The 21,047-nt window shown below is 35.9% G+C and overlaps 1 protein-coding gene across 3 annotated transcripts in view; it reads right to left on the reverse strand.

The window, feature by feature from the left end:
* LOC131930087 (uncharacterized) overlaps positions 1 to 11,929 on the reverse strand; it is a 23,408-nt gene extending 11,479 nt beyond the window's left edge. Inside the window, exons 1-4 of one of the 3 annotated variants that reach the window (XM_059286445.1) lie at positions 7,371 to 7,530; positions 1,843 to 2,031; positions 281 to 447; positions 1 to 90 (exon numbers count right to left, since the gene is read on the reverse strand). The exon at positions 1 to 90 is cut by the window's left edge and continues 95 nt beyond it. In XM_059286445.1, the coding sequence (XP_059142428.1) occupies positions 1 to 90; positions 281 to 417 (227 nt within the window). In that variant the 5' untranslated portion in view covers positions 418 to 447; positions 1,843 to 2,031; positions 7,371 to 7,530. Of the gene's footprint in view, positions 91 to 280; positions 448 to 1,842; positions 2,032 to 7,370; positions 7,531 to 11,829 lie in introns of those variants that run through there. The other 2 variants (XM_059286446.1, XM_059286444.1) reach the window with 2 other exon arrangements.
* Positions 11,930 to 21,047: the final 9,118 nt, after the last annotated feature.

Here is a 21,047-nt window from a genome sequence, read left to right on the forward strand (position 1 = left end):
GGTTGCTTAGTTACAATAGGAAGAACATAAGACATGCCAGACATCGTGTATGTTGAATACAAACTTCTTCTGCTTCCATAGAGGAGAGATCTATCAAAATTTCATTAAAACATAATAAAAATTAAGTAACAAATTAACATTTGGAAAGCAGCCTTCAAAAAACATAAGAAATTTAAACTAAGAAATAGCATCTATTTAATTTAGTTTTCAAAATATTTTAAGAGGTGAAAAACTAAATACTGTGGCATATGGGGTAATTTCCACAAATTCCATGATTTACCTAGAGCCAGTAAGACTTTGGCCACCTGCAATGCTTGATTTTGATGCATACCGACGCATTCCTCCCTCACTAAGGTTGGAGACACTGCCAGTATTTGAGTCTCCATAATAGTAAGCAGGATATCCTGGCGTGGACATAATGAATTATTCCTAAACAAATACTTTTAACTGAAAATATAAAAGTAAAGGCAAAATTATGAATACATAAAACATCTACTAAAAGTAAAGGCCTATTTATTACTGTACCAGTTAGATGTATTATTAAAGACTAAGTGAGTGATTATCAAGTGTTATTGATAACTTTAAAAAACAAAATAACAAAAGATGTTCCTTGGACAAAACGAACTAACGTGGCTGACAACAGAAATTCTCTGTTCAAAATGGCTAAGTCTGCGCATACAGATAGTTTGGTGGCAGGAGTATTAGAACTAACAATCTGACTAACTTTTAAAACCTGCTATAATTTCTTAACTATTAACAACACTTTTAAATGATTAGGTATAATTATTTAGGCTGTCTTAGTGATTTCCAGATATATGGCAAGTAGTAGGCTATTCAACTATGAAAACATTTATTTAAGCCTAGTTATATTTTGTTGATAGTCTAAGTAAGTAAATATTATTAGGCCCTTATTATTATTAATAAATAGGCCTAATATTATTAGTATTTATTAGGCTATAAACATTTAGGCCTAATAAATATTATTTAATATTATAATTAGGGGTAATCTATCATTTTAGGTACCTAAAATCAGCCACGGCTAGGAATGTGAAAAAAGGTGGTTCATTAAAGTTTAGTAATTCTTTCACATTTTGGGGAGGATTTATATTTTGAAAGTTACAAAAATTATTCAATGGACACCAGCGAGAAAAGTCTCAAAGGTATTTGAGAGGTCCATAAAATTAATTTAAAAATCATGCACAGTGTAATTACAATTAATATGGTTATAAAATCCTGCCTGTCTGGTTTTTTTCGGACTTTACTAAAGATTGGATGTATTTGATGTTTTTAATATTTTCGGTAACTAAATAAAAATTAAAAAAAAAGCAAAAACAATTTGGTTTTCACGTGTAATGGCGACATAAACAATGGCATCCTGCTATTGGATAGGCCGCCATAAATTTTATTGTACACATTGTAAACTAAAAATAGAAAAGTAGGTCATGGGGTGTTAAATTTGCATTGTTATTTAAAAACTTGATCTGCAAAGTTTTGTAAACAAATAGTTATCGATCACTAAGTTACTGTACAGCCAATCAATATTTCCCTTATGAAAGTGAAACATCAGGTTATAACTTAGGCTTGATGAAAATAAATAGAAATGTAGCCTTAAACTCAACAAATTATTTTCAAGTTCTCTGGAATTGCAACTTTTATAGCAACTTCCATACAATAATTATGCCCATATTCATTTTGATGGACGTAACAGCATTCGTAGAGTGATTAAGCACATAGCTTGTTGTTTTTTTTTATTGTAATAATGTTCTTTATAATATTCATGACCGTATGGATTTTTGTTTTTTAAATATTGTAGGGATTAAATACAAACTTTAAAGTGCGTACTGTTTTGATACACTGGGCTGAGTTCACTTCATTGTAAAGTTGTCCTGAAGTCTCACACGTCTTAATTACTGGCATTCACGGCCGCCCGGTAGTCCCGTCGAGAAACACATAAATAAGGTGTAGCTGGCTGTCACTTGGTTCCCTCCCTCAATTTAGACACAAACCTCCTATTGTACTCGAATCTGGAGACTGTTTTTTTCCCATCCCATAAGCATAAATTTAAATGCACAGTCTGCGTGATCTTTTACCTCACCACACCAACTTTCACCCACCCCAAAGCACCTACTCATTATCTTAATTGGGGGCACATAATATAGACCCAGTTTTATTTCAACTAATAGTAGAGCCATCTGCAGAGTAATTGCTCCCAAATTGATGTAATGAAATGTGGGGGTAGATTCAGGCCATGGTCAACATTAGTGGATTTCCCCCCACCTGAACTGGACAGAAGGCGTTGCCTGGGTGTTAAATTTGGGAATACACGTCCAAGTTGTAGGGAGGGTCTGACATAGCGAAGTGAATGGTTAGACACGGACGGATGTTTTAGAGTACCTAGCATCACATCTCCTTAAAGCATTGACCTTTTGACCGAGTAGTTTAGAGATTTTAAAAATCTGAAACATCTCTAGTTCAAATCAATGCACACTCTCACCTGTATTAGTTACACTATAGGAATCCCTAAACAGGCCAAGAGAGAAGCAGCCATAAATAAAGGCGTATCTGACGCGACGCCCTAATTGTAGACACGGACAACGTTTTTGTAACCTCGGTGCCGGGCGGTAATACAAACCGGATGAGACTCTTTTGTAGTGCATCACAGCCCCCTCCCCCAACACGACACGTCCCACAATTCTCTCCCCTCCCCCCGCCCCAAGTTCCAACCATTCATTCCTTTTGGATTTAGCTGGCTGTAGTCAACGTTTTCATCTTAATTAAGATAAGTAGGCCTACAATTTTAAAAAAATGCTTTTCTATGTGTATTAACGGATTGTAACGGATTGTAACCAAGCTTTATATATATATATATATATATATATATATAGGCCTATATATATATATAGGCTACATAGGCTTATATATATAAAGTATTTATGGGGGCATCTTCCTCTTGAGTTTGCCCTGGGCATCTGTATAGGTCTGCACGCCACTGGGTGTGGTAGAGCACTCAACTACTAACATGCAAGTCTTAAGCTCAGATCTCAGACTAGTATGTATGTGCAGCGTGCAGCATCCACCAAGCACAGATGAGTACCTGACGCATGTAAGGCGTAAGGGAAAGATAGCTGGGCTATAAGGTAAGGTAATCTATTCTAGATAAGATAATACCTTATCTTATAGTCTTATGGGTCTAATTTCAATAATTAATTAATTATAATAATTAGGGCCTGTGCCTATTAGCCTAAAGAAATAGTTAAATTAGTAAATTAAATAGAATCTAGATCTAGATAGTAGCGAGACTCACTAACTTGAAAGCGTCCTTGGTTGCTAACCAGAACATGGCTACGTCACCTTGGCCTACGATTGGGCAATTTTTTTCTGCCTTGTTCGAGAGACCACCTTAACATTAAGTTTTAAAAAAATAATTAACTCGTATTTTAAGCTATCTGAAGATGACAAAGCTATTTTTGGCAGAATTTTTTTTATAAAATTTGCTTCCGACCATGGAGGTCAAACGTTAACATGGGTATAGTTTGAATTGTTTAAAAACTTTAAATAAAGGACTGTAAGGTGTCTAAATGGTACTGTAAGGTAGGGTATTATTAGATTGATATTTTAGTGAAAAAATATTGTAATTATTTTGTATCCATTTTAAGAAATCGGCATCCAAAAAAGGTCACTGAAAGCACGTAATTTTTTATTGTGACGTCATCGCTATTGTTACGGAAGCTGTACATCCTCTCGCTGCTTATATAATTGTGTTTTCTTTTCACTTGACACTCTTTTTCAGCTTATTTTGCTAGCGTAATTAGACTAATTAAGCCTAATTATGGATATTTCACCTGGCTTTTGGATTATACTATGACTCTAAAAACCCTTAAACCACAACGATCTGTTATTATTTTTTTTTTGATCCCTGGAATTAGATCTAGATCTAGTAGTGAGCATTGGTCTTTGTGTGCTTACTTAGGCCTTATTATTTGTTTTCAAATTTGTTATAGCTTAATTAATTTGTCTTAATTCTTATTGATTTCATAAATTTTAATTAGGTTAATTATAATATTATTTTCACTGGTCTTCGTTGATACATTTATTAGGCTTAGTAATGTTTATATTATATAAATATATTTATATATTTTATTATATGTTATTAAGATTTTAGAGGCCTGATAAATTAAATGATTTTAGCGTTGAGTCTAGGTTTACATTTCTAATTAGTACTTAGTAAACCAAGTACGCATGGACTAGGACATATTAATCTAGGCCTACAATACTAATTATAACTTGGGATAACAAAGTACTTGGACTAGATTTAGCGCATGCTCACACTGTGCTGTGAGTTTTTCCTTCGCTGGTTGACAAAAGAACGCAGACGGGCTGGCGATTTTTGTAATTTGCAGATATCTTCGCTCACAGGAGATAATTTTAATGCTATTGGCCTCTTTTTATTTTATAGGCCTAATTAATTGTATTTGATAGGCTAACTTTTCTTGTTGACAAAACTACGTGAGCAAGATGTCTGTCACGCGCACTGCCCGTGACGCTGGTTAGAATGCATTTCTCGATACTTGATCAATTTTAATGCTATTGCAGTTGTTTTTTTTTTAAATAAATCAAATACTTACAAATCTTAACATTTTAAACTGAGCAACGACAAAATTTTGTAAATAACACACCTGTCCCAAGTCAAGTGAGAGAGGAGGGTTAGATTCATTTAACAATGACATTGCTATATTTTATGAATTGCCCTAATAAATTAAGCATTGCTAAAACACTTATTAATAAAACATGCACGGCCACGGGATTGAATATCTTTAAAAAGATTAGATCTAGATCTATTAGTCTATACTATAGTAGGGACTTTGAGAAAATTTTCAAAATGATTTACCTAGGTTAAAAAGCATATCATCTTAAAGAGCTACATCAGATTAAGACAAAACAGTTTACTTTTTCAAAATTGGACATTCCGTTTTAAAGTTATGATTTTTTTACTGAATTAAAAGTTACTATAGGATTTGCTGGTAAATTTCGCGGGCAAATTTTGTGTGTTCTTCATATAAACCAATGCCAAATCTCTATTACATGGAAATTTGTATTCAAATTTTCAGAGTTTCAAGATTAATATGTTATGAGGCAATTAAACTTAACATATTTGTAAAAATATGAAAGGGATGACAAAATGTGTGCCTTGAGGTGATGCAAACCCCCTAATTTTGTAAAGTGACTTTTTTCAAGTTTATCATTATTCTAAATCTAACAGTTTATCAATATCAATATTATGCCACAATCTGAATGTGTTAAGAGTCACTTAAGGGACCTTTAAGGGACCTCATAACCTGGAGCTTTGTAATGTAATTTTAGACTCATTTCTCTCCAACCGGTAAAGGTTCGGATATCGCCAAACATAAATCTAGACATAAATAGACAGCAAAATTAGTTAAAAAAGAATTACTCCATTAATGGTATTAATAAAAACATATTTTAATATAAATTACATAGTAATTTACATAGTAATTTATGACCACAACACTAACAAAATAACAAATCGCCTTGAACAACATCAGTTAATAACTAATAAGTAATGTACTGTCAATAGAGGCGCTAACATTGTCATCCTACTCCTCTTTTATTTGCAATCCAATAGGCTACTCCAAGTGAATCTACACTTTACTGCTGACTTTTTTCTTTAACTTAAAAAAATTATACTTCTAAAACAGATCTCCCCCCTTTAACATTCCACTTATGTTTAATCCTCGCCCCCTCCATTCTACAAAAAAGTAGATAAAATTTCCTGTCTCTAGCATCCTATCCTGAAGTTATTCTGGCATGAAGATGACTTACAACAAGTTGTAGCATTATAATTTAGTTGTTCTCCTAATTGCAAAACCTATGCTGCTGTCTTGTGTGCATTTTTCTTGTTACTGGCAAAAATGTAGAGCGCAAAGCCATCAGAATTCTGTCCTTCTGTGAACTAACAAGAAGCTCCAAGTCCTGAAGAGATTTGGAAGGCCACTCCATTTGAATTACTGAAATAACAAGAAATAAAAGCTTTGAATGCATTCTTTTTTTTATTATATGATACTAGAAAGTAATATGTTAACTTGTACACTCAAGTTTCTATATTGTTCCAAGAAAACGAAATGCTAATTCAATTTTGCTTTGGTCCAACACTAAATATTTTGAAAAAAAAAATAAAATATTGTCTTTTTAATAAAATATAATGATTGAACACTGTTAAAATATAAATATCAGTTGCAGATGCCTTGAATTAGTTGAGATTTCAATAGATACATAATAGGTATCATTGTTCTTAACCAAATCGGCCATTATCGATAATAGGTAACTATCGCCATTTGCCGATCGTCGGCTTAAATTTTAAGACCATGTTCACTTCGCGAGGCATTATCTAATTCATGCGAGGGTTAAATTTACAAAATAAAGACTTTATAAGAAACTTAAAACAAAAATCTAGGTGTATCTTTAAAAAAAAAATGACTATCTTGTTTAGATATTAAATAAATTAAATATTTATACATACCTGTCCGAGAAGTGTGAATTACTCGAAGATACGTCGATGGTGAAGAGAAAAAGTTTTAATCAATAGAAAGGTGGATTATTCCTAGGTCGATATTCATGACGATTTGAGTGAAGTGAATGATTTTTAAATGAGAATCTGGCTTTATACAGTGAGCTATGTTTTGCCTGACGGAAACCAGAATCAAGTTTGATACGGCGGCGGTAGCGCAGTTTCCGGCCCGAGATTTGACGGATATCGTAGTCCCTAACTATAGGCCTATATTCTTAAACATGTTTTTCATTAATTTGGGTTTAGTTTTCCTTTTTAAACACCCTTCCATTTAAAAAAAATTAAATCAAATAGGCCCCTATTTAAAAATTCTAGAACTAGATCTAATTCCATCATGTGATTTTTATTCTGACGAAGACAGTGTCCATACGAATAGAAATATGGTAGGCTAATAAAATCAAATGTACTGTTCATATTCTGCTAAAATCAAATCAGCTGCAAGGTCAACCCTGCAGAGTTCTCCTCTTCAGATAGGCATAGGTTGTCACAGATTGTTTGGCTTGCATTGCTGGGAGTGGCCAATTAATAAAAATCAGTAATTAAGCTCCAAATGCGTTTATTATCAACAAATTAAGTATTTGATTGATTAGAGATTGATCTCTAGTTTTCATTGGTAATGTTTTAATCGAAAAATAACGAAATTTAAAATTAGTGAGTATCGCTACTAGTATCTACTCTAGTAGATAGATCTAGTAGATAGAAAGATAGAGTCTATATTAAACTATATTTTTATATGCCATATGCCTGAATATGAATTTTAACAAAATTCTTTCATTTAACTTACGATCAGTAGAACAATTTTTCTTTAGGGTTTAATATTTAATTCACGAATTGTCCTTTGTGATTACTAGAAATCTATATCTAAAATCTATATCTCAACAAAACACTAGTGCACTGTCGCTTCCGCGTCGGAAGTTGATGGAGGATTGCCAGATCAAAATCAGTTCAGTTTGCAGAGAGACAACTACTAGATACATAGATCTACCCGTGATTCGTCACGGATTGAAATTTAAGTGTTTTTTTTTTTTTTTTTTGGAGGAAAGGAAAGAGAGAAAAAAAAATCTTTTACTTACTTTCTCGTTTATTCGAAGTATAGAGAAAGTCTTGTAATTGTGCAACAAAAAAAAAAAAAAAAAAAAATCGAGATTTTCGCAAATCTCTACGTTTTACTGTTTCCTGAGTCGGAAAAACATAGTTTTGCAATCTTGTCCGTATGTCTGTGTGTGTGTATGTGTGTCTGTCTGTAAACACGATAACTTGAGTACCGTTACAACTAGGTTGATGAAATTGTATATATAAGTATTTTATTAAAATCGTAGATCCGTATCAACTTTTGAGCGATTTCCGATAACTGGAAGTGGAACTTTTTCTACTTTCAATTTTTTAAAAGCCTATAACTTGAGTACTGTTTCTGATAGATGAATGAAATTTCATGTGTAAGTAAAAGATCTAATTCTCTGTCTTTTGACAAATTTAAGAAATTTCCTTTGACCGGAAGTAGTAATTTCTGCTATTTCTGATTTCTCAAAAAACGCATGTGAATTTATATAGTACTAATAATATTCCGCACTATTATGCACATTTTGTTTGGCGTTCACTTGGTGTGCTATTCTTTTTTCTATGAGATTCTATTCTATTTTAAAAAGTTAAAGTATTTAAAATGGATAAAAAATCATGCCTATATCCCGAGTTGCCATCCCCTGATGTTTTGTATAAGAATATTCGAGAAAGTTTAGGGGAGATCACTCCCGGTTTATTCAATCTTGTAGAATAAATTTAACTGCACACATTAAAATGGGGACCTGGAAGCGAATAACAGAATGGGAAATAATATTATCTCATCATTACCCGCATGAAACTATGAACCACACACTGTACCAAACCACATCACCCAACCCCGTTACCTAACCATATAACCCGCCCCCACACCAATCCACAACAAAACAAACTCAACCAATTAGCAAAAGAGGTGCCTGAAAGAAATTCAGGCTCCCCCTCTGGCTTTTCAGCAAAGTGGCGCCTTTTTTTGGGAACTTTTTAAACCCAAAGTTTTGAACAATGTTATTTCTTTTCATGCAGCAATTAAGCATAAGGGGGTCATCCATATATGACGTCACGCTTTTTTGGACGATTTTTACCTCCCCCCTCCCCTCCGTCACACATCGTCACAAAAAGCCAGACCCCCACCCCTAAAATGACGTCACACCTCAGCCAACACCCCCCCCCCCCTAAAAATTACAGTTGAATTTTTCTTAAAACATCGATATTTTTCCAATGAACCCTGTCTATATAGAATATTTTAATCAATTCCAATTTATTAAAACAGTTTTCTAAAACCCGAAATAACGTCTAAAATTAGCATAATAGTGCGGAATATTATTAATTATTCAACTACTATTCTCGTATAAATAAACATAAAACTATCGACATTACACGAAGTATCTTTCACATTCTCCCTAGTCCGAACTACCTTGCTTGCATACCGTAACAACCCGATCCTATGGCAAAACTTTACTCTTTTTCATCCGTGTCATCAAACATGCATTCGTCATATCTCTCGTAACAACATTCATTCGCACCAAAATAACAATTATGTATTTATTATTGTTTTCACATCATGACGCACCTACCTACCTACACACTTACCTATCTACCCATTTACCCACCTACATACCTACCTACCTACCTACCCACTTACCCACCTACCCACCTACCCACCCACTTACCCACCTACACACCTACCCGCCTACCCACTTACCCACCTACCCACCAAAAAAGTATCGGCGAAGTTCGTGTTTCGTAAACTGTACTAGACATCTTTTTTTAGCGCAATTTCCATTCTGGAGAATTGCGTTTATTAACTCGTCATTTCTGGGAATGGATAGATGAATGAATGAATGAATGAATGTATGGATGAATGTGTGTCCGGGCTTTAAGTCGTATCTCCTCCTCAACGAAGTAATATCGATGACTAGTCCCAAAAGCAATTATGTTAAGCAAGTTACGAGAATGAGCATAGGCCATAAAAATTCCGGGTTTCTTTCATGTATTTCCAGGAAAAGCCAAAAAACCTCGAAAAAATGCAGTTTTTGGCCCATATCTCGGCAACCAGACCACTTAGCGACTTGAAACATGTACCAATCGATTCCTGCCATAATTTGGAACAATATTGCCGAAGAAAGTTTTCAAAAATATCCTCTCGTTCCGTCACAAATTTTAAAATTACATAAACACCTACAAACCGATCGTTCTTCTAGCTTGAACGCACCCTAGCATTATACGTCAGAGCTATTTTTGGATAACATAAGGAAATTGCGCATAAATGTCACTAGACTTTTTTAATTAACTTGTTTTTAATGAAAATTCATTGACATCATTGACATATGTTACATATATGTTACATTTTGCGAAAACCTTAATCAATGGGTTGGGCTTGTATGAAAACACACATCGAACTAACTCAATTACATGCTATTTATTTTAACATTACACGGTAAGCGTCAACCAACTGTTGTGATGTGAGGTGAGGACAGGTTCGACAATAAACCAACACGAAAGTACGAAAGAGACATAGACTGCCTATTAGAGAATGGACCCAGTAGCGTAGCGAGGGGGGGGGGGGGCGGGGGGGGGGGGGGACATATGTCCCCGGGCGCCGGGCTTAGGGGGCGCCAAAATGGGTTGGAAAAATAAATTGAAAGGTTGAGGGGGGTGCAAATTGAAAGTTTGAGGGGGGGGGGGGGGGCAAATCAAAATCTCGAGTGGGGGGGGGGGGGGGTGCAAATCGAAAGTTTGAGGGGGGGTGCAAATCGAAATCTCGAGGGAGGGGGGTGCAAATTGAAAAGTTTGTCCCCGGGCGTCGGGAAGGGTCGCTACAATCTGAATGGACCCCTTAACTTTCCTAACCCCACCTTTACCCTACCTATCCTCTAAATTTCCTGCGCTAAATGCCACTTCCCTTTCAATCGTTCCTATTCTTCACAATTGTGTGTACTATTTATTTAAATTCTTTAATCTCAATATAACTAAAATAGAATTTTGTTTGAAGGGTAATGAAAACATGTAACAAAAGGGACGCTACTCTAAATCTATGCGAATACTTATTTGCAGTGGCGTAGGCAGGGGGGGGGGGTTAGGGGGGGATCGTAAGCCCCCCCCCCCAATAGACCCCTCGGTATATATATATATATATATATATATATATATATATATATATATATATATATATATATATATATATATATATATATATATATATATATATATATATATATATATAAGTGTGAGGGGGGTGCAAATCGAAAGTTTGAGGGGTGGGGGGTGCAAATCGAAAGTTTGAGGGGGTGGTGCAAATCGAAAGTTTGAGGGGGGGGGGGGTGCAAATCGAAAGTTTGAGGGGGGGTGCAAATCGAAAGTTTGAGGGGGGGGGGGGGGAAGTCTGGAAGAAACACTGCATGTAGCCTATATAACAGAAGAGCTATGGTTGTTGATATCATTTTGCATTCGTCAGGTAAACATTTCAGTAAAATACCTTAAAATATCTTCAATAACCTTTTTATAAAGAAACAAAAAGAGATGAAGTTTTATAATAACATCAGGCTTTGACTTACACCTACTCCAATGGCATCTACATTGTTAAACTGATTAACTATGTAATGTACGGCTCTACATGAGAGGGTCAACACTATCATTATATTCTGTCTAGCCATTCAGTAGTTCATCACAAAGCACGACGACATCAAGGTATACGACAGGATGACATTAATTTTACTATTTATTGCATTACAAAGGACGACTTGAACGAACAATACTAAGACTGGACTACATTACGACATCACTCTAAAACAACAAGAACAAGTTAACTTTTTAACTTCTTTCCCCGACAACAACGAACCTACACTAAAACGTCACATTCTTGCGAACCGCGTAACGATTCAATGCGTCATTAACTTTCGCACTAATATTCGTTCACATATATATATATATATATATATATATATATATATATATATATGTTACCGAGTGTATTGACAACGCCAACTGTTACCGAGTCTATTTACTTGTAGTGCCAAATGTTACCGAATGTATTTACTCGTGCTATCTTTGACCAGCACACAACATCGACCACAATACAGATACTCGGAAGTGCAGGTTTACATTGATCTCTTTATTACATGAATCAATAGAAATGCTCCACATAACAATGCATCAATGTTCCACAAGAATACAATGAACCAACTGACCCCCACTGTCCTCACTAGTCCTCACATATCAGAATGCACGTGTCCATCGTTCCTATCCTCACAAACCACAACACGTCCTCACATATCAGTCTTCAACTGGGTTCTGCCGTTCTCTACCAGTCGCCTTCCCATTATATCCCACGTATTCGCAATACTTCCTATTCGTTGCATCAGACTATGAACTACGCAGCGGCTTTGTGTTCGTTATCAGTCCATACCCCCTGTATCAGTTGCATCAGCCCAGTTTGGCCTTGATCGTGTCTTTAGTTGACAGACTGTATTGCGTTCTTATCGTCTCTAGTAACTACACTAGTTACATATATATATATATATATATATATATATATATATATATATATATAAATATATATATATATATATATATATATATATATATATATATATATATATATATATATATATATATATATATATATATATATATATATATATATATATATATTTATATTTATATTTATATTTATATTTATATTTATATTTATATTTATATTTATATATATATATATGAGGTAATTAGGTAGGTGGGTAGGCAGGTAGGTAGGTAGGCAGGCAGGCAGCCAGGCAGGTAGGTAGGCAGGCAGGTAGATAGGTAGGTAGGCAGGTTTGCAGGTAAGCAGGTAGGTAGGTAGGAAGGTAGGTAGGCAGGCAGGTAGGCAGGCAGGTAGGTAGGTAAGTAGGTAGGCAGGTTGGCAGGTAGGTAGGCAGGTAGGCAGACAGGCAGGTAGGTAGGCAGGTAGGTAGGTAGGTAGGTAGGTAGGTAGGTAGTTAGGTAGGTAGGCAGGCAGGTAGGTAGGTAGGTAGGTTGGGAGGGAGGAAGGCAGGGAGGTAGATTGGTAGGTAGGTAGGTAGGTGCGTCATTAAGAAATAATAGTAAATACATCATTGTTATGATGTGTGTTTTATCAGGTATTTTGGTGCGAATGAATGTTGTTGCGAGAAATATGACGAATGCGTGTTTGATGACGCGGATGAAAGAGAGTGAAGTTTTGCCATAGGAACGGGTTGTTATGGTATGCAAGCTAGGTAGTTCAGACTAGGCAGAATGTGAGAGATACTTCGAGTAATGTCGATATCAAGGAAAGTTTTATGTTCATTTATACGAGAATAGTAGTTGAATAATTATTGACCAAGAAAATAATAGGCATTGTGTAAAGTGATTATCGCCTTTATCGTGGTGATGGGAATGCACATGGTAGTGGTACGCTTTAAATGGTAGTAGATCACGTGATCAAACACGACACTCTCACAGCAGCCCTAACAGCCATGTATAAATGTGTCATCTAGTCCATATGGTCTTTGTGCTAAATTTCTCTTTTGCAAATTTTTCGTTTTTTTTTTCTGGTTGCGCATTTTTCTGTTTGGGCTTTTTTTCTGTTTGCGCTTTTTTCCGTTTGCGCTTTTTTCTGTTTGCTCTATTTTCCGTTTGCGCTTTTTTTCCGTTTGCGCTTTTTTCTGTGTGCGCTTTTTTCTGTTTGCGCTTTTTTCTCTTTGCGCTTTTTTCTGTGTACGCTTTTTTCTCTTTGCGCTTTTTTCCGTTGCACTTTTTTCCGTTGCGGTTCTTTCCGGCCACCCATATAAAAATATAGACTATCTACTATCTAGATCTAGATTCTATTTAATTTACTAATTGAACTATTTATTTAGGCTAATAGGTGTGTTCAACTGTGTCAAAATCTTTTTCTTCTGTCTGTAGAGCTTCAAACCGATTCTTTAGGGTGACCTGAAAATTTGTCTTGTTATCTTGTGTCTTAAGTGTACTTACATTAAATCTTCTTCATGAATCAATTTCATGTTGCCTCTTCTTCGCCTTTAGCTTCATCTTCAGTTTAGCAACAACCAGGTGGTGATCGGATTCTATGTCGGCTCCTCGCTTTGTTCTCACATCCTGCAGTCAGTGTTTCTTCCAGACTTTTTTCTCCGGTGGGGCGGTAGACTTTCTTCGGTGGGGGCGGTAGACTTTCTTCGGGGGGGGGGGCCGGACACTGTTAAGTATATATTTTCTATATAAAATATAAATTATATAAATTTCGTTTCGTTCGGGGGGGGGGGGGGCGGTAAAAAAATTCAGCCCCCCCACCCCCCTAAGAGATGCCTGGAAGAAACTCTGCCTGCAGTGAGGCCCTCCAACGAAAGGATGTAAAATCTTATTACACACATTGATCATGTGACATGTTTTGTGGTTCATTAGGACCATACACAAGTGTTTTGTTTAGGTGACACTCACATGAATGTGAGTGGTATGAGTTTTGAATTTTTTCAAAATTTCAATCCTGTTGAAAATTTTGTTTATTTTCAGGTGAACCTTATTTAAAGGTGGGTTTTGATTATATGTAATCTTCTATGATAATATGTCTCATATGACTCAGTTGATATTGTAGCTAGTCATTGAAATAAAGGTTTTACCCTGTCGGGTTTACCACTTTTAATATCCACATGGAAATATTGTAATACCCCTTTTTGAGGGATTTTGATGTATTATTATTTTTTGAAAGGGTTACTCCCCTTTCACAAATTGTAAAAGTTTGAGTTTTAAAATTATATAAATTTCGTTTCGTTCGGGGGGGGGGGGGGGGGCGGTAAAAAAATTTCAGCCCCCCCCCCCCCCCCCCCGAAGAGATGCCTGGAAGAAACTCTGCCTGCAGTGAGGCCCTCCAACGACGCCGTTCCGCGACATGATCAATCTGGTTTTCCGTATGAAGATCAGTTGACATCCATGTGGCTTTATGACAATTTCGTGGGGGGGGGGGGGGGAGGGGGAATGTACCGCTGATAGTAAGCTCATTTGAGGCACAAAAGTCTGTGAAGAGTTCACCATTCTCATTCATTTCCCCTAGGCCATTGGTTCCCATCTCAATTTCCCTGCCTCTGTTGTCTCTGCCTACTTTGGCATTTAAATCATCCATGAGGATCAGCATGTCTCGCTTGGGTACCTTATCAACCACCTACTGAAGCTCTTCGTAGAAGCGGTCTTTTTCTTCCTCGTCTGCATTGTTCGTAGGGGCGTAGCACATGATAATGGAGGTCTTTTGAAACCTGGATTCAAATCTAGCTTTAATTATTCGATCAGACACAGGTTCCCATTCCATCAGGATTTTTGTTGCCTCCTTTGTCAATAGCAAGGCTCCGCCTGCCTCTCGTGGGTCGTCCTCATTTTCTTTTACCGAGTATAACAGTGTTTCTCCCGTCTGGAATTTTCTCTATCCAAAGGTGTTCCATCTTGTTTCGCACAGGCCGAGCACTGTAAGATGATACTGTTGCATTTCTTTCACTGCCTGTGCACCCTGCTTCCCAGAGGCGTATCCAGGTTTTCGTTGTAGGGGGAGCGAAAAGAGCAAAAAAAGGCGCCGAATTTTTAACACGTTCTATATACGTGTATTATATATATATATATATATATATATATATATATATATATATATATATATATATATATATAATTACTAGCTGTATGTCATTACTTCGCTATGATGTAAAATAAATTGAAAGTAGCACTCTGAAGAAATAAGAAAAAACACACAATGTAGGCCGACAAAACAAAAATTGTATCAATCTAAGCAAAACAAAAATATACACACACTACAACCAAAAACAATGAACGTAACACAATCTGTTTTGTAATTCTTGTAAAAAAATTTCTAACATAATAATTCCTGGAAAATTATTTAAGACAAGTGAAATAGGGGAAATAATCACTCTCTTAATATAAATATGTATATATCTACACATTTAATTATAAATGTCTAAACAAATAAATAATTACTTAAGATTATAATGAAATCGTTTAACACTATTCGTGTTTACAAAATGTTATTGTCTATAATCATAATTCAATATATCGTCATCATAAATGCTAAAGTAGTACAGCATAATGAAAGTTTTTAAAATCAGAGCTGGTATAAAACCACGCTTTTCGCTTTATAGATTGACATTTAGAATAACAGCCTACATTTAACTAAATATTGGTCTTATAGTTCAGATCATATATTTTTAATTAACTACTGTTTCTTTGTGTTCTTTAAAGATCATTTTTTAACATAGTGATAGGTATGTGAGATAGATTTGGCAAACACTGACGAGGAGCCACATCGGTTGTTAACAGTCTTTATTTACAGCCATGAAGGAAAGAGGAAGAGGAAGTACCATATACAAGGGACATCACTCAAGATGACAATATAAATATAATACTAATACAGAAGAGTGAGTTCCCTTGACATCACAATTATCTCAATCTATTACATCCCTTTACCCTTAGAACACAATAACACATCTCTCAATAGAACAATTGATAGTATCCTAAAATCACCAATTATATTGTAACATGAACACTATGGTAGATTACATCCTTACAAACAATGCACAATATGCTACAACATAATCAAGATACAAAACAATGATGTCAAAGTCCTTTTGACCTTTAGAATCATAGGTCTAACTTATTTGGGACTTTGATTGTCCTGCTTGACCTTCTCAGTGGCTTTTGATTTGGTGACTCAATATTCTGACCATTTGGATTCTCTATCTCAGGAGGTCTAGGATTTAAATCATTAACTCCAGAATTTACATTTTCTGACTCCAGACAACTTGGTTCACTCATATCAACAGAACTTGGTTGTGGAACAAACTGAGTTGATGTGAACTGTTCAGATTTGGTGGGATTGACAGATTCACACTTATTATCTGCACAAGTTATTTTTACTTTATAAGACACAGGTCCTGTACATTGAACAATTTGACCTGGTATCCATTTTTCCTTTCTCCCATAATTTCTTAGATACACATTCTTATTAACACCAAATTCTCTTTCAATGCATGTGTTGTCATGATTTAATGGAACTATTTTTGAATTGGCATCTGGAAGTATTATGCTGTTATTCAGATCCTTGACTGACATAGATTTCTTTGATTGATCAATTTCCTCAGGTAATCTGATAGTGCTTTTTGGTAACCAAAAATACTGTTTAAAAGTAATATCCTGGACCATATTACTTTGCAACTGTGATCCAGTATTTGAAGTGGGTGTATTAAATGGCAAAAATCTTTTTCTTCTTTTGATGTTACCCTTTTAGTTTCTGTAAGTGCTAATGATGTTAGCAAAGTTGTTTGATGATCACATTCCTTCTTACTAATGTATTTAAAATTGCCATATCACCATAATCATTTATTAAGTTACAAATACTTTGTTTAGGCAACTCTGACTGATAATGGACTGCATCTTCTCCATCTTTTATATTATCTTCACAAAGGTTTTTATTTCTTATTTAATATGGCCTTAAGTCATCATTCACAGACTCTTCAGGCCAACCATTCTTACAGTACTCATATACTTTTATTAAGCACTCATCTTTTTGTGTTTCTCTTTTAATATCATTCACATTTATATTGGAGTTATCCATGATAGTGAAGAGAACAAATACATCTTCTGGTACATAGCTCAGGCTTTGGTTTTTTAAAGGTAATCTACTAAGACTATCTGCACTATTCTCAGATCCAGGTTTGTATTTCAATTCATAATTATATGCAGTTAGTGTGATAGCCCATCTTTGAATTCTTGGTGAGGCATGCTCAGGTAGGGTTTTGTTTTCTCCAAATAAACCTAGCAATGGTTTATGATCTGTAAAGATGGTGAACTTCCTACCAAACAGAAACTTATGAAATTTCTTAACACCAAAAATGATGCCTAAGCCTTCCCTATCTAACTGAGAATAATTTTTCTCAGCCTGGTTCAAAGATCTACTGGCAAAAGCAATGGGTCTGTCACCCTTCTCATCCATGTGTGACAAGACTGCTCCTACACCATCTGGTGAAGCATCACATGTTAAAATAAGTCTTTTCCCTGGGTCATAGTGAGTTAGTAAGGTGTCAGCAGACAAAGCCTCTTTTGCTGTATTAAAAGCAGCTTCTTGTTGTTTACCCCAGTGCCAAGTTGCATTTTTCTGTAGCAGCTTGTACAGTGGTGATAGTTTACCAGACAGATTTCCTATGAACTTTGCATAGTAATTTATCAAGCCCAAAAAAGCTCTTAGTTGTTGGGTATTTTCAGGTTTGGGTGCTTCTTTAATGGCTTTTGTTTTCTCAGGTTGAGGTCTGATACCTTGTTTGCTCAATATATAACCAAGAAAACTAATTTCTGTCAGCATGAATTGACATTTATCTTTGTTTATCTTTAAACCTTTTTCACCAACAATTTTCAATACTTTATCAAGTGTTTTAAGATGTTCAGTGTCATTCTTACCAGTTATGTACACATTGTCAAAGTACACACAAACATTTGGAATGTCCTTAAAAATACTGTCCATGACAGCTTGGAAAATTCCAGGGCTAGATGATATGCCAAAACATAGTCTTTCATATTGGTAGAGTCCTTTATGTGTGTTTATTGTCGTATAGACTTTTGAATCTGGATGCAGTTCTAGTTGAGTGTAAGCATGACTAAAGTCTAATTCAATGAATTTGTCTCCTCCTGCCAAGCTCAAAGAAGTTTCCTCAATGTTAGGAATAGGGTACCTATTTAGCTCTATTTGCTTACTCAGTGTAGTTTTATAATCTCCACAAATTCTTATAGAACCATCCTTCTTTAACACTGGCACAATGGGCGTTGCCCAATCGGAATAGTCTACCTTCTTTATGATGCCATTAGATTCCAATCTACTTAGCTCATTTTCAATTTTATTCCTCATTACATAAGGTGGAACTCTAGCTTTGCAGTATCTTGGATTTGTGTCTTTAATGCTTATCTTCACTGTTCTATCATTTAGTAATCCTGGATTACTAAAAACACTTTTATTTTCAGATATAACTTTATCTAGTGAAGTAAGACTAGATTCTTTTCCATTGTTCAATGAACAAATACTCTCCCAATTTAACTTAAGATCACTTAACCAGTACCTACCTAGTAATGGTGGTCCATTTCCTTCAACCACAAGAAGAGGAAGTTTAACACTTTGACCATTATAACTTACATGAACCATACACTCTCCTATTACCGGAACATTGTCACCAGTGTATGTTGTTAGACACTTGTGACATGGCTGTAGAGGCACTGATCCTCCTGTGACAGCGTCAAAATCTTTCTTTGTTATGACTGTTAGAGATGCTCCAGTGTCAAGTTGGAAGCTGATGCTCTTACCGTTGATATAAACTGGTACATTGATGGGAGCATGACTTATTGATTTCACAGAGAACAGGTTGAAATCCGGCTGCGAATCAGTTTGAGCATTTTCACTGGTAGAGGGGTTCATTGGTTGGGTTAGGTAGTCTTGGTGAGAGTTAACATAGTGCTGCCTTTGGTTGCGGTACTGTCTTGACTGGCTAGATTTAGCAACAGACGAAGACTTTGCAAAGCAGGCCTTAGCAATGTGACCTTGCTTACTGCACTTATAACAAGTTGCTAACTTGAACTTGCACCGATGAGATGCATGGGGACCTTTGCATCGATGACATTTTTGATAATTATTACTAGATTTAGATCTAGGATTTGAACGTGCAGGCTGTTTAGCATAAGTTGGAATGCTCTGTTGGGGTTGATGTTTATTGACTAACCTGCTGTTTACTGCATGGATCTCTGAAGGTGCTAGAGATCTCGCCGCATCTGATGACTGCTGGATTGAAGTTGCAAGTTGTATTGCTTTTTCTAATGTTAGATCTGACTCGAGCAGCAACTTTCTTTGAATATCAGGGCTGTTTACACCTGTCACAAACTTTTCACATAGTCTGTCAGACAGCGTTTCTCCAAATTCACAGAATCTACTTAAATGACGTAAAGCAGCAACATATTCTGATATTGACTCGTTTGGTTGACGAGTCCTACTGTCAAATCTAGCTCTACATAAAAACTTTGATGGGGTAGGCGCATGGTGGTCTGTTAGTAATTTGCTCAGCTCGTTAAAGCTCTTGGTAGTTAGACTAGCTGGTGCGCATAAGTCTTTTAGTAGCCTAAATTGTTGAGGCCCTATGACTGTTAACAAAACAGCTCTCTTTTTGGCTTCTATCGTCACGTCGTTTGCTTCAAGGTAAAAGCTTAACCTATCTAGGTAATCTTGAATGATTTCATCATTGGAATCAAATTCTTTTATTTGGCCATACAGCGCCATTATTCTAGAAATACTTAGCTAATAAGCTCTAGCAAACCTCTTTTTTGCGTAAGTAGGTGCTCTTTCTAGTAGATTATTTATCCTTCGTCGCCAATGAGATAGATTTGGCAAACACTGACGAGGAGCCACATCGGTTGTTAACAGTCTTTATTTACAGCCATGAAGGAAAGAGGAAGAGGAAGTACCATATACAAGGGACATCACTCAAGATGACAATATAAATATAATACTAATACAGAAGAGTGAGTTCCCTTGACCTCACAATTATCTCAATCTATTACAGTATGGGTTAGATCATTGTATTGATCGAACACCTTTTTACTGGTAATTGCAAAAACAATATTCACAGAGTTTTACGTTTAAAAAGCTAATTTTCTGGCGGCATGGTACTTTGGTACATCATTACGCGTTTTACTACATGTACTTAACAGATCAGTTCGGGGTGGGTTTGGGGGGGGGGGTCGGGGTGGGTTCAACTTCATTGACCACTGTCCGGTCACTTTAGGTCAATTATCCAACCCAGTGTATACCTAGGTGTGACATTAATGTCGCTCTACACAATTGTGGTGGTGAGGTGTGTGGTGGGGGAGGGGGGAGATAACCAACTCAGAGTGAACATAGCGTCAGTTTTTAGATGACTGTTCTAAACATACATATATATTACACAAATATATATTACGCAAATATATATTACAGAAATAGATTTAAATAAGTAGCAGTGGTATTATGACAATATTTTTTTTACAGAGGGGTCAATGGGGGATGGAGGTTTGTAAATGTTTCATATAATTTGTAATCGTAATCACTATCGCCCAAACTGTAAGGATACCACTACTTCATCGTGATGACCTTGTGACCTACTTAGGTCTAGTAATGTTTTATTTTGACATTGTTATAATACCATATATGGTCGATGGTGCAACAACCGGGTTTTTTCCGCTGTCTTACTAAGAGAGTCTAAGACTCAGAAATTTTCCATCAAGATCTGATTGATTGATTCAGACCAGATGACCACCCCAACCAATGGCCACATGAGTTGAAGGTAACCTCCCCTGTTGCCTTAGTCTATAACTAGATCGCCCACAGGCGGCACGAGGCAGTCCATTA

The sequence above is a fragment of the Physella acuta genome, unplaced genomic scaffold (assembly GCF_028476545.2).
Source record: "Physella acuta isolate Inbredline_101_S28 unplaced genomic scaffold, ASM2847654v3 ptg001715l, whole genome shotgun sequence".
Classification (NCBI taxonomy): domain Eukaryota; kingdom Metazoa; phylum Mollusca; class Gastropoda; family Physidae; genus Physella; species Physella acuta.